Genomic DNA, 12,801 nt, shown 5'->3' with positions numbered 1-12,801 from the left:
ATATCGTATCCCACATCTGTCGAAATATGCTTCGACGCTCAGCACGGTTTTGATTACCATTTCATATTTTTCTCTTTTTATTTTTTTCATTGATTTCAATAATTAAAAAATTAATGATAATATCAATCTCTTACAGTAACATATTGGATATGATTTTTTATTTTTATTTTTTGGTTGCGATTTCAAATTTTTGTTTGGGTTTTTCAGAGTTGAGAAACACACGGTGGGGACCTGGGCTCTAACTCTTTTATTTGGGATTAAACGGATCATTAATATAAAAAGTGGGTCAAATTTTCTCTTTTCAACATTTATTCTAATGTTGTATAACCAAGCATAAAGTCTTTATTTATTTTACAAACATAAAGTACAAACATGTCTTGTTCCATCCATACTCAACAACTAGTAATTAAATACAATACATGTCAAAAGTACAACTACTAGTTCTTCTGCTAAGCCCGAGATCACCACGCTATGTCCATCTCTCATCCTCTGCGTGACCCAGATCATGTCCAACCTGTTGTTATGCACACATACAAACATAACAACAGCCGGAAACTCCGGTGAGAACAAATCCCAGTATAAACATGTATACATGCATATAATCAAACTAAAACATGAAATATGCTATTATGGATGACATCCATATAAACATGCAATGCGAATCAAATCATGTCTGGACTCGACTCGACTATAACTCTAGGGATCCGGTGTGAATAAGACGTCAATGGCTGTCACCTACCCTCCCACTCGAGGTGACTGTACGTCTTATTCCTAGACTTCGGTCTGAGCTGTATCAACGACTGCAATAGGAGTACAGGGCTGCTCCTAAGCTGAGATACACCGAACATCTAGATATTTGACAATGGCTGTCAACGACTCTCCTATCTTAAATACAATGAATATCAATCTGTAAACAAAGCATGCTCATATTCATATCTGAATATCACAATGATCTTATATGCTTGAATACAATTCTATAATCAAAGCATAATCATGTTACAAGATTTGAATATAATTCTATAAATAATCATAAACATGTTACCATATATACAACAATTCTAGTATGTGATTTTGGTTGAGAAACTCAAATGATATCTTATTTGAGTTGTGGCTTCCCAAACAAACATGACTTATACCTTTCTCGTCGTAGTCTCTTTGTAATCGAAGTCTCGATATCAAAGTCGTCAATACCAATCTGAAATGTCATTACCAAGATACATTCTATCAAACTCTAACTCAATTCAAGACATTGTACCCAATAATCAATCTCAATACAACTCAATAATCATTCTCGGTACAATTTCGACAGCATATCGGCGTGGTTTCTCGATATTGATCAATCTAAATCGCATCATATATCAATAATCAATAACTTCAATTCATGTTCATCATAATCTTTACATCCTAAGCTCGTATCTCTTCTGAATTCTCTATCTTTCTCATTCAAGACATGTTGAAAATCATAACAAATACAAACGATACTATTTCTTCAATTCGTTTGCGAATATACAATTACCAACTTCACAAGAACACATAATCTAGTGTAATTCACAATTTCCCCAACCACTCTATCTCAAATCATGCAAGAATTAAGAAAACTTACATCACCTTGAAGCCTTGAATGAGAGAAGCGCAAAACCGAAATCGGATTAACGTTTAGATGTGTAAATCTTACACAAGCTCCATTCTAAGGTATAAAGTAGCTTGCCTTTTCCTAGAGCTATTCTCGGTGGTCTGGTGATGAAATGGCAAGGAAAGAAGACCATCTTATATATAGCTTGCATGGTGAGAAACACATGGCATTTTCTTTAAATTACACGTCTCGCGCATATGCGCGACATCACCCGTGCATATGCGCCATTCTTTTCGCGCATATGCGCCAAGCTTCTGGAGGTGTCGCGCATATGCGCCACTTCATGCCGCGCATATGTGCCGATGCTACTGGAATTGTCGTGCACATGCGCAACTTATCTTCGCGCATGTGCGCCAACTGTTCTGTCCTAATTTGAATATTTTCTCCTCTTGTCCATGTATTTCCTATTCTCATCTCAATTAACACTCCTCATTATATATCATGCATACTCATATATTCCGAGTAATTACGTCAATGAGGACTAATAATCCCGAGTCTTACATAAATTTTGAGTATGAGAATGAAACCATAAAGTTGTATTCGGATTACATAAGATTGAGTTGTGATTGACGGATGTATTTTAAAGTTTTTCGATGGGTTGGAAAAGTTTTTTGGGATTTGGACAATAGGATTTGGATTTTGATCTAATGAAGTGTTTGACTGGATTTTAAATGACTTTTATCTTAAGATGGATATAAAATCCGATTAAAAAATAACTATTTGATATTTGGAATCAGTTACCTAATGAATTTGCCTAAACAAAGCAATAGATTCGTAGCTATGTACATTGATCGATGAATAAATTCATGATAACAAATTCATTGGTTTGTTTGATTAAATTCAATTGACAAATGAATTGCAAATAGTCAGATTAGTTATAAGTAATTGTGATGATTTTAAATACATTACAATATGGAGTTCTTCAATCCAATGCGCTAAGGTTCTGCTTGGATATATAGATTTAGGCAAAAATTTATGTGAGACGGTCTCATAGGTCATATTCGTGAGATAGATATATTATTTGGGTCATCCATTAAAAATTATTAATTTTTATGCTAAGAGTATTATTTTTTATTGTGAATATCAGTAGGGTTGACCTGTCTCCCAGATTAAGATCCGTGATATGGTCTCACATGAGACCCACTAATAGATTTAATTTAAGAATGTATGCGAGGACTTTTTTTGTTTTCAAATGACCCTCTTTATAGGTTTATACGAAATATGACCTAATCAGCAATTATTAATATTTTAAGTTCGGGAGAAGGGATTCTCATATTGAGTTTCAAACATGAAATGTCGTATCAAACTAAAATTTTGAAATTATATGAACGACCAAGTTATCAACAACTACATGATTTTCACCCTCTTATGTAATATTTTGTCATTGTAATTGTTTTTTTCATAAGAAAATCTCATTTTGATTTTGAAATTCAGAACAATTAAAATTGAGCAAAGACCCAAAAAAAATTTGGACGATATTTTAGAGTTACCACGATCTGTTTGCAAAATATATAAAATTTATAAACAATATACTATTATTTGAAATATTGCAGCAGTATTTTTTTCCCGCGGAAATGTCATGGTTCCCAATTTTGTGTTTGGAACAATTGACAGTAGAAATTCCAAAAGAAAATGATGATTACCGTGATAGTTTTTCAAAATAATATAAGATTTATAATTAGCATACGATTTAACTTGAGATTTGCTGATTAAAACGAATATACCTTATTATAAATAAATATGTCAAAAATTTTTGTGAGCCGATCTCACGTGTCGTATTTTATTAGATTAATTTATTATTTGGGTTCTCCATGAAAAAATATTACTTTTTATGCTAAGATTATTATTTTTTTATTGTGAATATCAGTAGAGTTGACTTATCTCATAGATAAAGATTCATGAGATCATCTCACAAAAGACTTATTCAATATATATTATAAAGCGTATTTGATGTATTAATTTTATTTTAATAATTATTTAATGTAAAAAAAATGTTTCACAGCCTTAATGACGCTTCTACCCCTACTACCAACTTGTCGGTGGGACAAATTAAAAACTATTTCGATGGCAGAGAGAAAGATTCCCATGGAACGGAGGCCACATCAAGCACTCTGTTTTAAATTAAGGTCCCGTTTGGCATCACGTTATTGCCAAACTTCACTAATCATATTCTTTTTTCTCTAATTTATTTTATTGATTGTTCTGAAATAATTGAAAAGAATGTAAAATATGTCAAAAGCTAATCTTGACACCAATAAATTGATAGATTTTTTTGGAAAATTAATAATTTCAACTCTATTAATGGAGTTTTGAAATGAAATTTAAAACTAAGTCTTTGGTCGAGAAATAATTTATGTTCGATTTTTTTCACTTTTATTCTCTTTCTCATCTCGGAATGAATACAAAATTCAATTCATGTATTTACATGTAATATTTGACATAGAAAGATGAAATGGATCGTACCTATATGATAAAAGAATTTTATAAATTGTTAAAAGTATATTATCATCTAAAATATAAAAAAAATATCATCGAAGTGTCATTTATCATATTCAATCAATTTCCAAGATTTACGTTTGTTTGCACATAATAAATTTGCTATAACGAGATAAGTGCTAGTTGAATGATACTCTCAACTCTTTAGATTTTTTTGATTTTAGATTATAAATGTAGTAATCACTCCAATATTTATATTTTATGACATTTGAACAGTATGAATTATAAAGAGTAGTAAAGAAGAGAAAAAAATTGGCCAAAACGTTTATTTAATGATTACCAAACAAGGCACAAAACGATGGTCGTTAAACAATCAGGTAAGAGAGAGAATTATCTGTATTTATAGCTCAGCTTCAGCTTCTGCAGATCGGTCAAACCTCAGGTTTATCTCGATTCTTTCTCCATTTTCGGGAAATATTTCGGCCAAATTTCATACCGGTTTTGCAGATAATGCACGTTTTGAATATGTGGTTTTAGTTTTCCTTTTTTTTTTGGTGATCTGAAGCTAAGGGGTTTGTGAAAATGTTGGGTCAGTCGTCAGTAAATCTATCTAGGTATAGAAGTTTCAGGCTAGAGTCTCTTGGACAAAACGCATTAGCTTTGACAAGGAATCTCTGTTTCATTTTATTTGCCGTTGGGGTTTTGGTTTTCACTGTAGTTGCTGTTTCTTACAAGCCCAACAACCAGTTGTTCAACCCTTTTTCAAAGATCACAAATTTCTTCACACCCACTTTGAATGCCACTTTTAACGCAGACGACGATACTGTTGCGAGGAATGGTGTGGGTTTCTTGACCACCGATGGGTCAGGTTCTGGGGGTGAAATTGATTCTGTGGTTCATGGTTGTGGGGGAAAAGTCAACGAGCCCATTGATTGTGGCGATGCCGATGTGTTTCTATTATTAATGAGGTCTGCAATGGAGAATTTTAAAGACATTCAATTCTACCGGTTTGGAAAGCCAGTGAAAGGGAATAATGATAGTTCTTGCCATATGCCGTGGATGTATAAGCCTAAGGAAGCAAATGCCACCGCATTTTACAAGGATTATCGGAGTTTTGAGCTTATAAGATTACAGAATTGTACGTTTAGCTTGGTGGGCATTGGGGGTTATCGTTCGGGTGAGAATGCTAGAAAGAAGAAGAACGAACAGATGGAGGCTAATCCTATTGTGCTGCCGGAGGCTGGGGAAATTGTGAATGATATTTTTTCAGAGACGGGATCAAACGATTCATTTAGCAGTGGCAAGTATTTGGTTTATTCAGGTGGCAAGGATAGGTGCAAGAGCATGGATCAGTATTTATGGAGTTTCTTGTGTATGCTAGGGGAGGCACAATATTTGAATCGAACCTTAGTTATGGATCTTAGTATATGTTTGTCTAAGATGTATACGTCGTCCGATCAAGATGAGGAAGGCAAAGATTTCAGATTTTACTTTGATTTTGAGCACTTGTTGGATTCGGCATCCGTGGTCGACCAGGCTGAGTTCTGGTCAGACTGGAACACGTTGCAACAAAAAGATGGATTGACTCTTCATTTTGTGGAGAATCATTCCAAGGTTACACCTATGAAGCTAGCTCGAGTGAAGGATACTTTAATAATGAGAAAGTTTGGAAACGAAAAATCGAGTAATAATTGGTTCCAAGTTTGTGAAGGTGAGGCCTCTTCTGTCATTGAACGGCCATGGCATTTCATTTGGAAGTCAAGACCCTTGTTGGATGTGGCTTCGGCTATTGGAGCAAGAATGAAATGGGATTATGATGCCGTTCATGTCGAGAGAGGGGAGAAAGCAAAAAACAAGGGGTCATGGCCGAATCTTGATAAAGATACGTCGCCAGAATCTCTTCTTGCAACTTTGAAAAACAAGATTGAAGATGGAAGAGAACTTTACATTTCAACAGATGAACGGAACAAGTCATTCTTTGATCCTTTGAAGAGTAAATATTCTACACATTTTCTTGACGAACTTAGAGATCTCTGGGATGTAAATAGCGACTGGTATGCCGAGATGTTGAAGCTCAACAGTGGAAAACCTGTTGAATTTGATGGTTTCATGAAGGTTTCTGTTGATTCTGAGGTACTTTCACGGGGAAAAAGGCATATTGAGACTTTCAATGATCTTACCAAAGACTGCAAGAATGGTATCAATACGTGTAACTAATCCACACGCATGAAAGTTTAGAACTTGTTCGATATTTGTTTTGGAAATATTTGTTATTATTCATATGTACTCGCATCATATCAAGTGTTACTTTTTGCTACTATACTTTTTTGTTTACGATACTCTTGAGAAGTTCCTCTGAATCTCTGTATTCGAAGCAAGCCCAGAGATTTGTTCCATGTAATGTTTCACCGCTCGTTGAATATTTGTTGTCAAATTTACTTATTTGATTTTAAGGTGAAGAACACTGTGTCTGCTGTATCCATCTCGGGAGAATGATCTTTTACAGTTCAGACACAAGTTTATATGAGTATGAGAAAAAATAGTAGCTTACAGGGAAACACACTTTGATTTACACTGTATAACACCTTTGAGCTGCTATGTAAATCCAGTGGGACTTTGGAGGACTGGAACAGGACAACATTGGTCTATTTACGCAAAACTGCTGTAGGATGTGTTCCGTTCCGGTTCCATTTATTTTTTTCAAAAAATTTGTTTGAAGAAAATGTGTGGAAGAATACGATATTGGTTTAATTTTTAATTTATTAGAGGGGTTGTTTCAAGTAAACTAAAAATGTATCTGACGAACTGGGTGAATGTAATATCGGATGATTCATGATTACTTTTACCTTAGTGATGTCGACTTGAATATGCCTTTATACATTATATAAGGTCATAAAAAAACATTTTGGGAAAGAATTATTGGAAAATGAAACCAAACATGTTTTCTACCTGGAGAAGAAAATAATAACCTAACGGAAAGCAATCCAATTATATCCATACTTTTTCTACAAGGACAGTTTCTTTAGTCACTCAACATCAATTTAGTCGCTTTCCCTTGATCTAAATTTTCGAATCGGCTGGTTCATTACATTTTCTGAGGTACTGATATTGATGCTTGATTGTTATTTTTCAACCCTTTGTGATATCCACAAACTTAAGGATGGAAGAATTTAACACAAATGAGAAGCACAAGAAACCAAATGACCAATCTGTACTTGGACAAAGGCAACCTACGCAGAGCCACCTGCATAAAGAGTACAGATTCAAGAAAATGTGAATGATACAAATTGTTTAAACAATCTCAATGTGAATGGATACTTATATTTGCACAAAAAGAATTGAAACGAAACAATCTCGTTTTCCAAGATTAAGAAGATTCAAAACTGTACTCAAGCAGTAAAATATACATAATACTAAAACTTCTGTTTTTTGACATGGGTTCTCATCTTTTAGATGGTATCATGAACAGGCTTCAACTACTGATGATCAAACCGATATCATATCTTTATAGAGATGCCATGGTAATCAAGAAGAAACTTGAATAATATATTGGATCCAAGAAAACTAGTCACGGTTAAACCGGAGACGGCGATAACATTATGCATCTAGAAAAGGACGCCAACATGAAATATGATTCCCATAAGGCACGCTTGAAAGTTTGTGATATATGGCATATTTGTATATAAATAGATATCGTCAGACAATAATAATCTAGACTAGCTGGTAAGAAATCCATCTTCTCGACTTCCCACAGGTAATGTGTGCACAATTTTGTGGGAGACAGAGAAAAGTTAGTACCTTTCCTGCAGCTTCATATGATTATAACAAATCAGCCTCTGACAGAAAATTTGTTATTGAAAGGGGATATTAGTGCACTTCATCCAATGTACGAAAATCTTCCTTCTGTGTTCGCTCGTCTTCTTCTTTGACAAGTTAAAATCAGTGGCCTCGGTTTGGTATCAATGGATCATAATCATAAGCATCACCAGCCTTGATGAAACGTCCCTTTTCTCTCCTTCTTACATCAGCTCTTGCCTTGCGAGATTCATATCTTACTTTCTTCTCAAATCTGTTATGCCATCCAAATGACACATTAATACATGAGAAAGTTGATAAAAATTTCATTCTTAGACATGGGAAGAAAGGAGTCAAAAGGTACTAAAAGCCAAAATTCATGGCTAAAAAGGAGAACAGAGTCGTAAGGGACCAAAAGCATAACTTCATCCACATTGTGCAAGGAATAGAGATCCTTCGAATTATTCCAATTGATTATTTAAAAAAAGAACAAAATACGACTAATGAAATTAACAGGTGAAAATTAAGAAAACCTTTTGAACTCATTATCATCTTTTAAAAAAATAGATGTGCTACAAGTTCACCTTTGCACATTTACGCCCCATGCCCACAAACTCATACAACTGAGACTCTTCATGACGAACATTACGGACAACTATTCCATCCATATACATCTTCTTTCTATGAAAATTATCAATCCAAGTTCCTAGATAATTTTTTTGCATCACATTATAAACCTTGTCACATACTGTTAAGGAAGCGAATATTATAATTACAAAAAAGAAGCGATGAGCTCCACTGGTCACAGACTGAAATTTAAGAGGTGGCTACTACAGTTTAACAGGTGTTTCCCATGCACGTCACTTTTTCTCTGTCATAACAATTAGTTCCTGAAGTTTCTGTATAACACTCAACTTTGACACCATTATGTCATTCCCGACACAGATTCCTGCAAAAGAGACTCTATAGGTGTCACTGGCAAGATTTTATATTGACCCTCATTTGACAAAAATTTTCCAACCAAATTACTAAAGAAATTCCTTATACAGCCTTTATAAACCATATCAAACCCTTCCAACAACACTCTGTGTGGTAGACTTATCCCAATACACAACAATTTGGAGGTAATAAAAATGAATTCTTACTTTCGTGTCTTTTTCTTCTCCTTGTAACGCATGACAGCATCAGTCCTGCTTGAAGAAGGCAATGAACTTTCTGGAACCAGAGGGCACCATGGTGGTTCTCCCATGATTAGCGATGAGGAAACTCCACAATCTTGATAATCCGCCGGACTGATCTCTCCGGCAAAACATTTATTGGGTTCAGTCATACAGCTTATCACTGAATCTACAGATGCTGCATTGCTACACGCTGGTAGTGCAACATTTACCCTTCCAACAGATGATTCCTATTATGTATCAAGAAATATTTTTTTTTATTAGCCAATGATATGATACCAAAATGTTATCAACGGAAGGGAAACTCTTCAAGAATCATAGAACAATAATTTAAGGGGAAAAGATTGTCAGCAAATCAGTTACCAGCCACCACATCAAGATAAAAGAACAAGCATTGGAAGTTTAATCCTCTGCAGACAAGAATAACCATTAGAAGTTTAATCCTCTGCGGACAAGAATAACCATTATTTTCTATGACTTAGCTGATGAAACTATTGGACATCTGTTCTTTGACTGTGGATTTTGAGCTTAGATTAGGCAGTAAATGCGGTGTTGGCTGGCTATTCGTAGACCGAAAACTAATCCAAGGAGTGCATATAAGTGGTATAAGAACGAGCATTCACGGTCTTTTCATATCATCAAAAAAGAATCTTGGCACTGTTAAGCTTGGTCTGTTGCATTTGGACAGCTTGGAACAAGAAGATAGTTGAAAATGAAGAACCTCTGATGGTCCACTAAGTTCATAAAATCAAAACCCGTGCATATCATTGATTGTATTTGATGTATCCTGCTCCTGATTTTGCAGGGTGATAATTTGTTTGATTCATCAAACTTTTTGGGTATTGCTTTAACAAAAAGTCTGTCTTTAAAAAATCACAGGTATTTAGACCATACAAAAACAAAAAGATGATATAACACTATTCTGATTTGAGGGATTACCCCAGCAGTGTAAGACATGGCCTTCGTCCCAAAAAGTCCCTCGTCATAAAAAAGCTGTTCAGAATGATTAAGAGCTACACCAAAAAGTTCTTCATAGTTCTCAATATCTTTGTCAACCTCGTCCACATTAAAATCATTGTAGAAACTACTGTCCTGAAATACATCAGGTCCCTTTGTTTCAGGTAAGAAAACCTGCGGGTGAAAGGAGAAGTTTTTTTAGTATTTTATATGTATAAAACATTACTTTACCACCATTTGTTTCTTAATAATAATGACTTAGCATCTGGTAATTTTTATTTTATCGTGGCTATTCACCATCAAATACTTCCCCACTCTTCAGTTCCCCCTCAACTAAGTTACTAAATTGGCATGTGCTCAAGCTCCATGCTAATACAAGGAGTTAGATTTTGTGCCGGCAATATTAGCAGCTTAAAATCTGTCATCTTCCATGGATATTTGCGAGACTTGCAGACTAATGGAGATGACAAAAACCAGAAAATTCGACTCAAACTAGCGAATTAAGAACCATATCATAAGATCACAAAAGCAGATAAAAAAAAACATCAGTTAAAAATAAGAAACTATTTTGAGAATATGGCTACCTTTGGCATAGTAGACTGAGAAACTCCAGGTGCCTGGACCATGTTATGTATCTTGGGGTCAAGTAAAGGTGATAGTGAATCCATTTGAGTTACTGATTTATCAAGATCCTCAGTATGCAGATCACTATCCTCTGCCTCAAGGGATGCATCTCGAACATTGTCCTTTTGCTGAGGACCTAAGAAATCCTTTGGCTTGTTATCAGTAATGCTCATATAAACCTTTCCTTTCTCATTTGTTGAATCTAAAAGAAACCACCAAATTGCTGAAAGTTCTGTAGCTGAAGGGCAGCCAGAATAACAATTTACTTCCTGTTTCTTATGCACATGAGTAGTACTGGAGCCAACATGCTCCGTCCAATCACAATTTTGGCAAAGAGAGATATTTTCCTCAATACATCTAACAAAAGCAGGCTGAGAATTGCATCTTTCGCACACAAGTGTCCTTGAGTGACGTCTTGAGAGAGCATTTGCAGAATGAACATTTCGGTCACATGATAAACATAAACAAGCCGCATCAGACCGACAATATACAAATGATCTTTGCTCCCCGCAGAAATCACAAAGATAACCCATATTCTTATAAATCAAACTATTTATTTGCCTGTATCAGAGTATTACAAACTCTCTTCCTTAAATTCGCAGCTCACTCTTTTAGCGAGCCAAAAATTATAAATTTCTGTACTTTTCTCGGAAAAGAACCTGCATTAACAGGCACAAATAAAATAACATATACAAGATATCAGATTCTAACATCTGTGAGAAAAAAAGATTGTCTACGTTATAATAAACTAAATTGAAACCAATGGTGCAATCATGCAAATAGTGTGAAGAATATTTTTTTCAAAGCCTGGAAGAACAAGACAGGCATAATCCCAAGACTTTTTAACAGTGTCAGAAGGACGGGGCTATAAGGGGACTGTAGTTGCCCCCTAACTTTAAATTTTTTTCTACAGAAATATGTGATTTTTCATTACTATACATTAATTAATAACGGATTTCACCCCACTTATGTTCCGCTATGCCCAACAATATAAAAACTTATTAGAGATGCCAAAAGAATAACAGGTAATCCATTCGGAGAAAAAAAAAGGAAAAGGCACAACTCCAAATCCACCATATATACATATATTATGAAACAAGAAAATCCAGTCATATTTTGGGAATGAAGAAACGGAGCCAAAAAGTAAAATTTTCAAGCAATCTAAACCTAAACGTAAGTATTAACGTGACTTATAGATTACTAGCAAGCATAAGATTTGTCTTTGGTGCATGATTTAAAAAATAAAGAAATCATCTAAACTTAAAGGGGAAGATTTACAGAGGGGACGAAAAGAGCAAATTGAACATAACCACAAGACGGGACTCTGAGTATTCAGCTCGAGATTCACACAAAGCATATACAGCTCCGAGAATAAAAAATCCAACAATTCAAGAAAACACAAAAATCATTAAACTGTAGTTATCTGCTGAATTTGCCCAAGATTTCCCCGTATATCAGAAACACACGAAATAAATGCAAATTTTAAAACACAACACAAATCCCACAAATAACCAGACATCTAAAAACGAAAAGAATAAAGCTAACTCCGTTATCCAGAAAGAAATAAAGTTACCCGATTTAGCAGCAGCCGCTGCCAATACATAGAGGAATCATCATTATAACACAGAAGAAAAAACGTAGAGGACGCTTCCCATCAGCTGCACACTCGCGGAACACTAACTAACTGAAAAAGATCGGAACTTTTTAGTAGATTTTTCCTATTTTTTGGGGTTTGTGTTTGAATCCTGACAACTAATTCTTATTATATCATAAAAGTGCTAAAAAGTGCAAGAGAGAGAAGAATGAGAGTCGGGAGATGGGCAGGTGGGGTTCTTGTCCGATCCTTTTCATCATCATGAGGAAATAAATAAGAGCAAGGCCCTCACTTTTATATCAAATTAATTTGGATTTACTTAATTATTTAACTATTTACTTTGGATCACATGATTGAATATTATAAAGTAATTTATTTAATTAAACAACTAAAAACAGTGGTGGAGGAAGATACTATATTTATGAAGTGTCAAAATTGTTTTATGATAATATTAATTATATAGACATGTTGTGATTTACACTCAAAATCTTAAAATTGATTACCAATTCTCTTTGCTAGTCTTTTATACATATGAGAGTACGGAGTATTGGTATTGTTTTAAGAGTAGGTATCTAGGTGAGACG

At 34.6% G+C, this 12,801-nt stretch overlaps 2 protein-coding genes across 4 annotated transcripts; one reads left to right on the top strand and one right to left on the bottom strand.

Moving 5' to 3' along the window:
- Positions 1 to 4,432: 4,432 nt before the first annotated feature.
- On the top strand, positions 4,433 to 6,489 carry LOC140809478 (uncharacterized). Its single transcript, XM_073167118.1, has one exon. The coding sequence runs from the start codon at positions 4,652 to 4,654 to the stop codon at positions 6,284 to 6,286; it is 1,635 nt and encodes a 544-aa protein (XP_073023219.1). The 5' UTR covers positions 4,433 to 4,651; the 3' UTR covers positions 6,287 to 6,489.
- A 550-nt stretch (positions 6,490 to 7,039) lies between these two features.
- On the bottom strand, positions 7,040 to 12,454 carry LOC140809839 (zinc finger protein CONSTANS-LIKE 10-like). Of its 3 annotated transcripts, XR_012113186.1 has the most exons (6): positions 12,197 to 12,447; positions 10,584 to 11,282; positions 9,982 to 10,173; positions 9,010 to 9,272; positions 7,868 to 8,138; positions 7,040 to 7,313 (listed from the first exon to the last, which is right to left on the bottom strand). XR_012113186.1 is itself a non-coding variant. In XM_073167589.1 (5 exons), exons 2-5 carry the CDS (start codon positions 11,154 to 11,156, stop codon positions 8,009 to 8,011), a joined length of 1,158 nt encoding a protein of 385 aa, XP_073023690.1. In that variant the 5' UTR covers positions 11,157 to 11,282; positions 12,197 to 12,447; the 3' UTR covers positions 7,332 to 8,008. The 3 variants fall into 3 exon arrangements, 2 of the variants coding, with proteins under 2 accessions (XP_073023690.1, XP_073023691.1); XM_073167589.1 differs by lacking the exon at positions 7,040 to 7,313 and having other exon boundaries at positions 7,332 to 8,138; XM_073167590.1 differs by lacking the exons at positions 7,040 to 7,313; positions 9,982 to 10,173 and having other exon boundaries at positions 7,332 to 8,138; positions 12,197 to 12,454.
- Between the last annotated feature and the right edge of the window lie 347 nt (positions 12,455 to 12,801).

Source organism: Primulina eburnea, chromosome 13 (genome assembly GCF_022965805.1).
Source record: "Primulina eburnea isolate SZY01 chromosome 13, ASM2296580v1, whole genome shotgun sequence".
Classification (NCBI taxonomy): Eukaryota; Viridiplantae; Streptophyta; class Magnoliopsida; order Lamiales; family Gesneriaceae; genus Primulina; species Primulina eburnea.
This window is presented reverse-complemented; position numbering and strand designations above follow the sequence as displayed.

What these genes read in the sequence shown, in the direction of transcription:
- LOC140809478 (XM_073167118.1), top strand. Translation starts at nt 4,652, where the DNA reads ATGTTGGGTCAGTCGTCAGTAAATCTATCTAGGTATAGAAGTTTCAGG.
- LOC140809839 (XM_073167589.1), bottom strand. Translation starts at nt 11,156, where the DNA reads ATGGGTTATCTTTGTGATTTCTGCGGGGAGCAAAGATCATTTGTATAT. An exon ending in CTCAGTCTACTATGCCAAAG is followed by an intron (nt 10,174 to 10,583) that starts GTAGCCATATTC and finishes TTTCACCCGCAG; the next exon opens with GTTTTCTTACCTGAAACAAA. An exon ending in CCATGTCTTACACTGCTGGG is followed by an intron (nt 9,273 to 9,981) that starts GTAATCCCTCAA and finishes GATACATAATAG; the next exon opens with GAATCATCTGTTGGAAGGGT.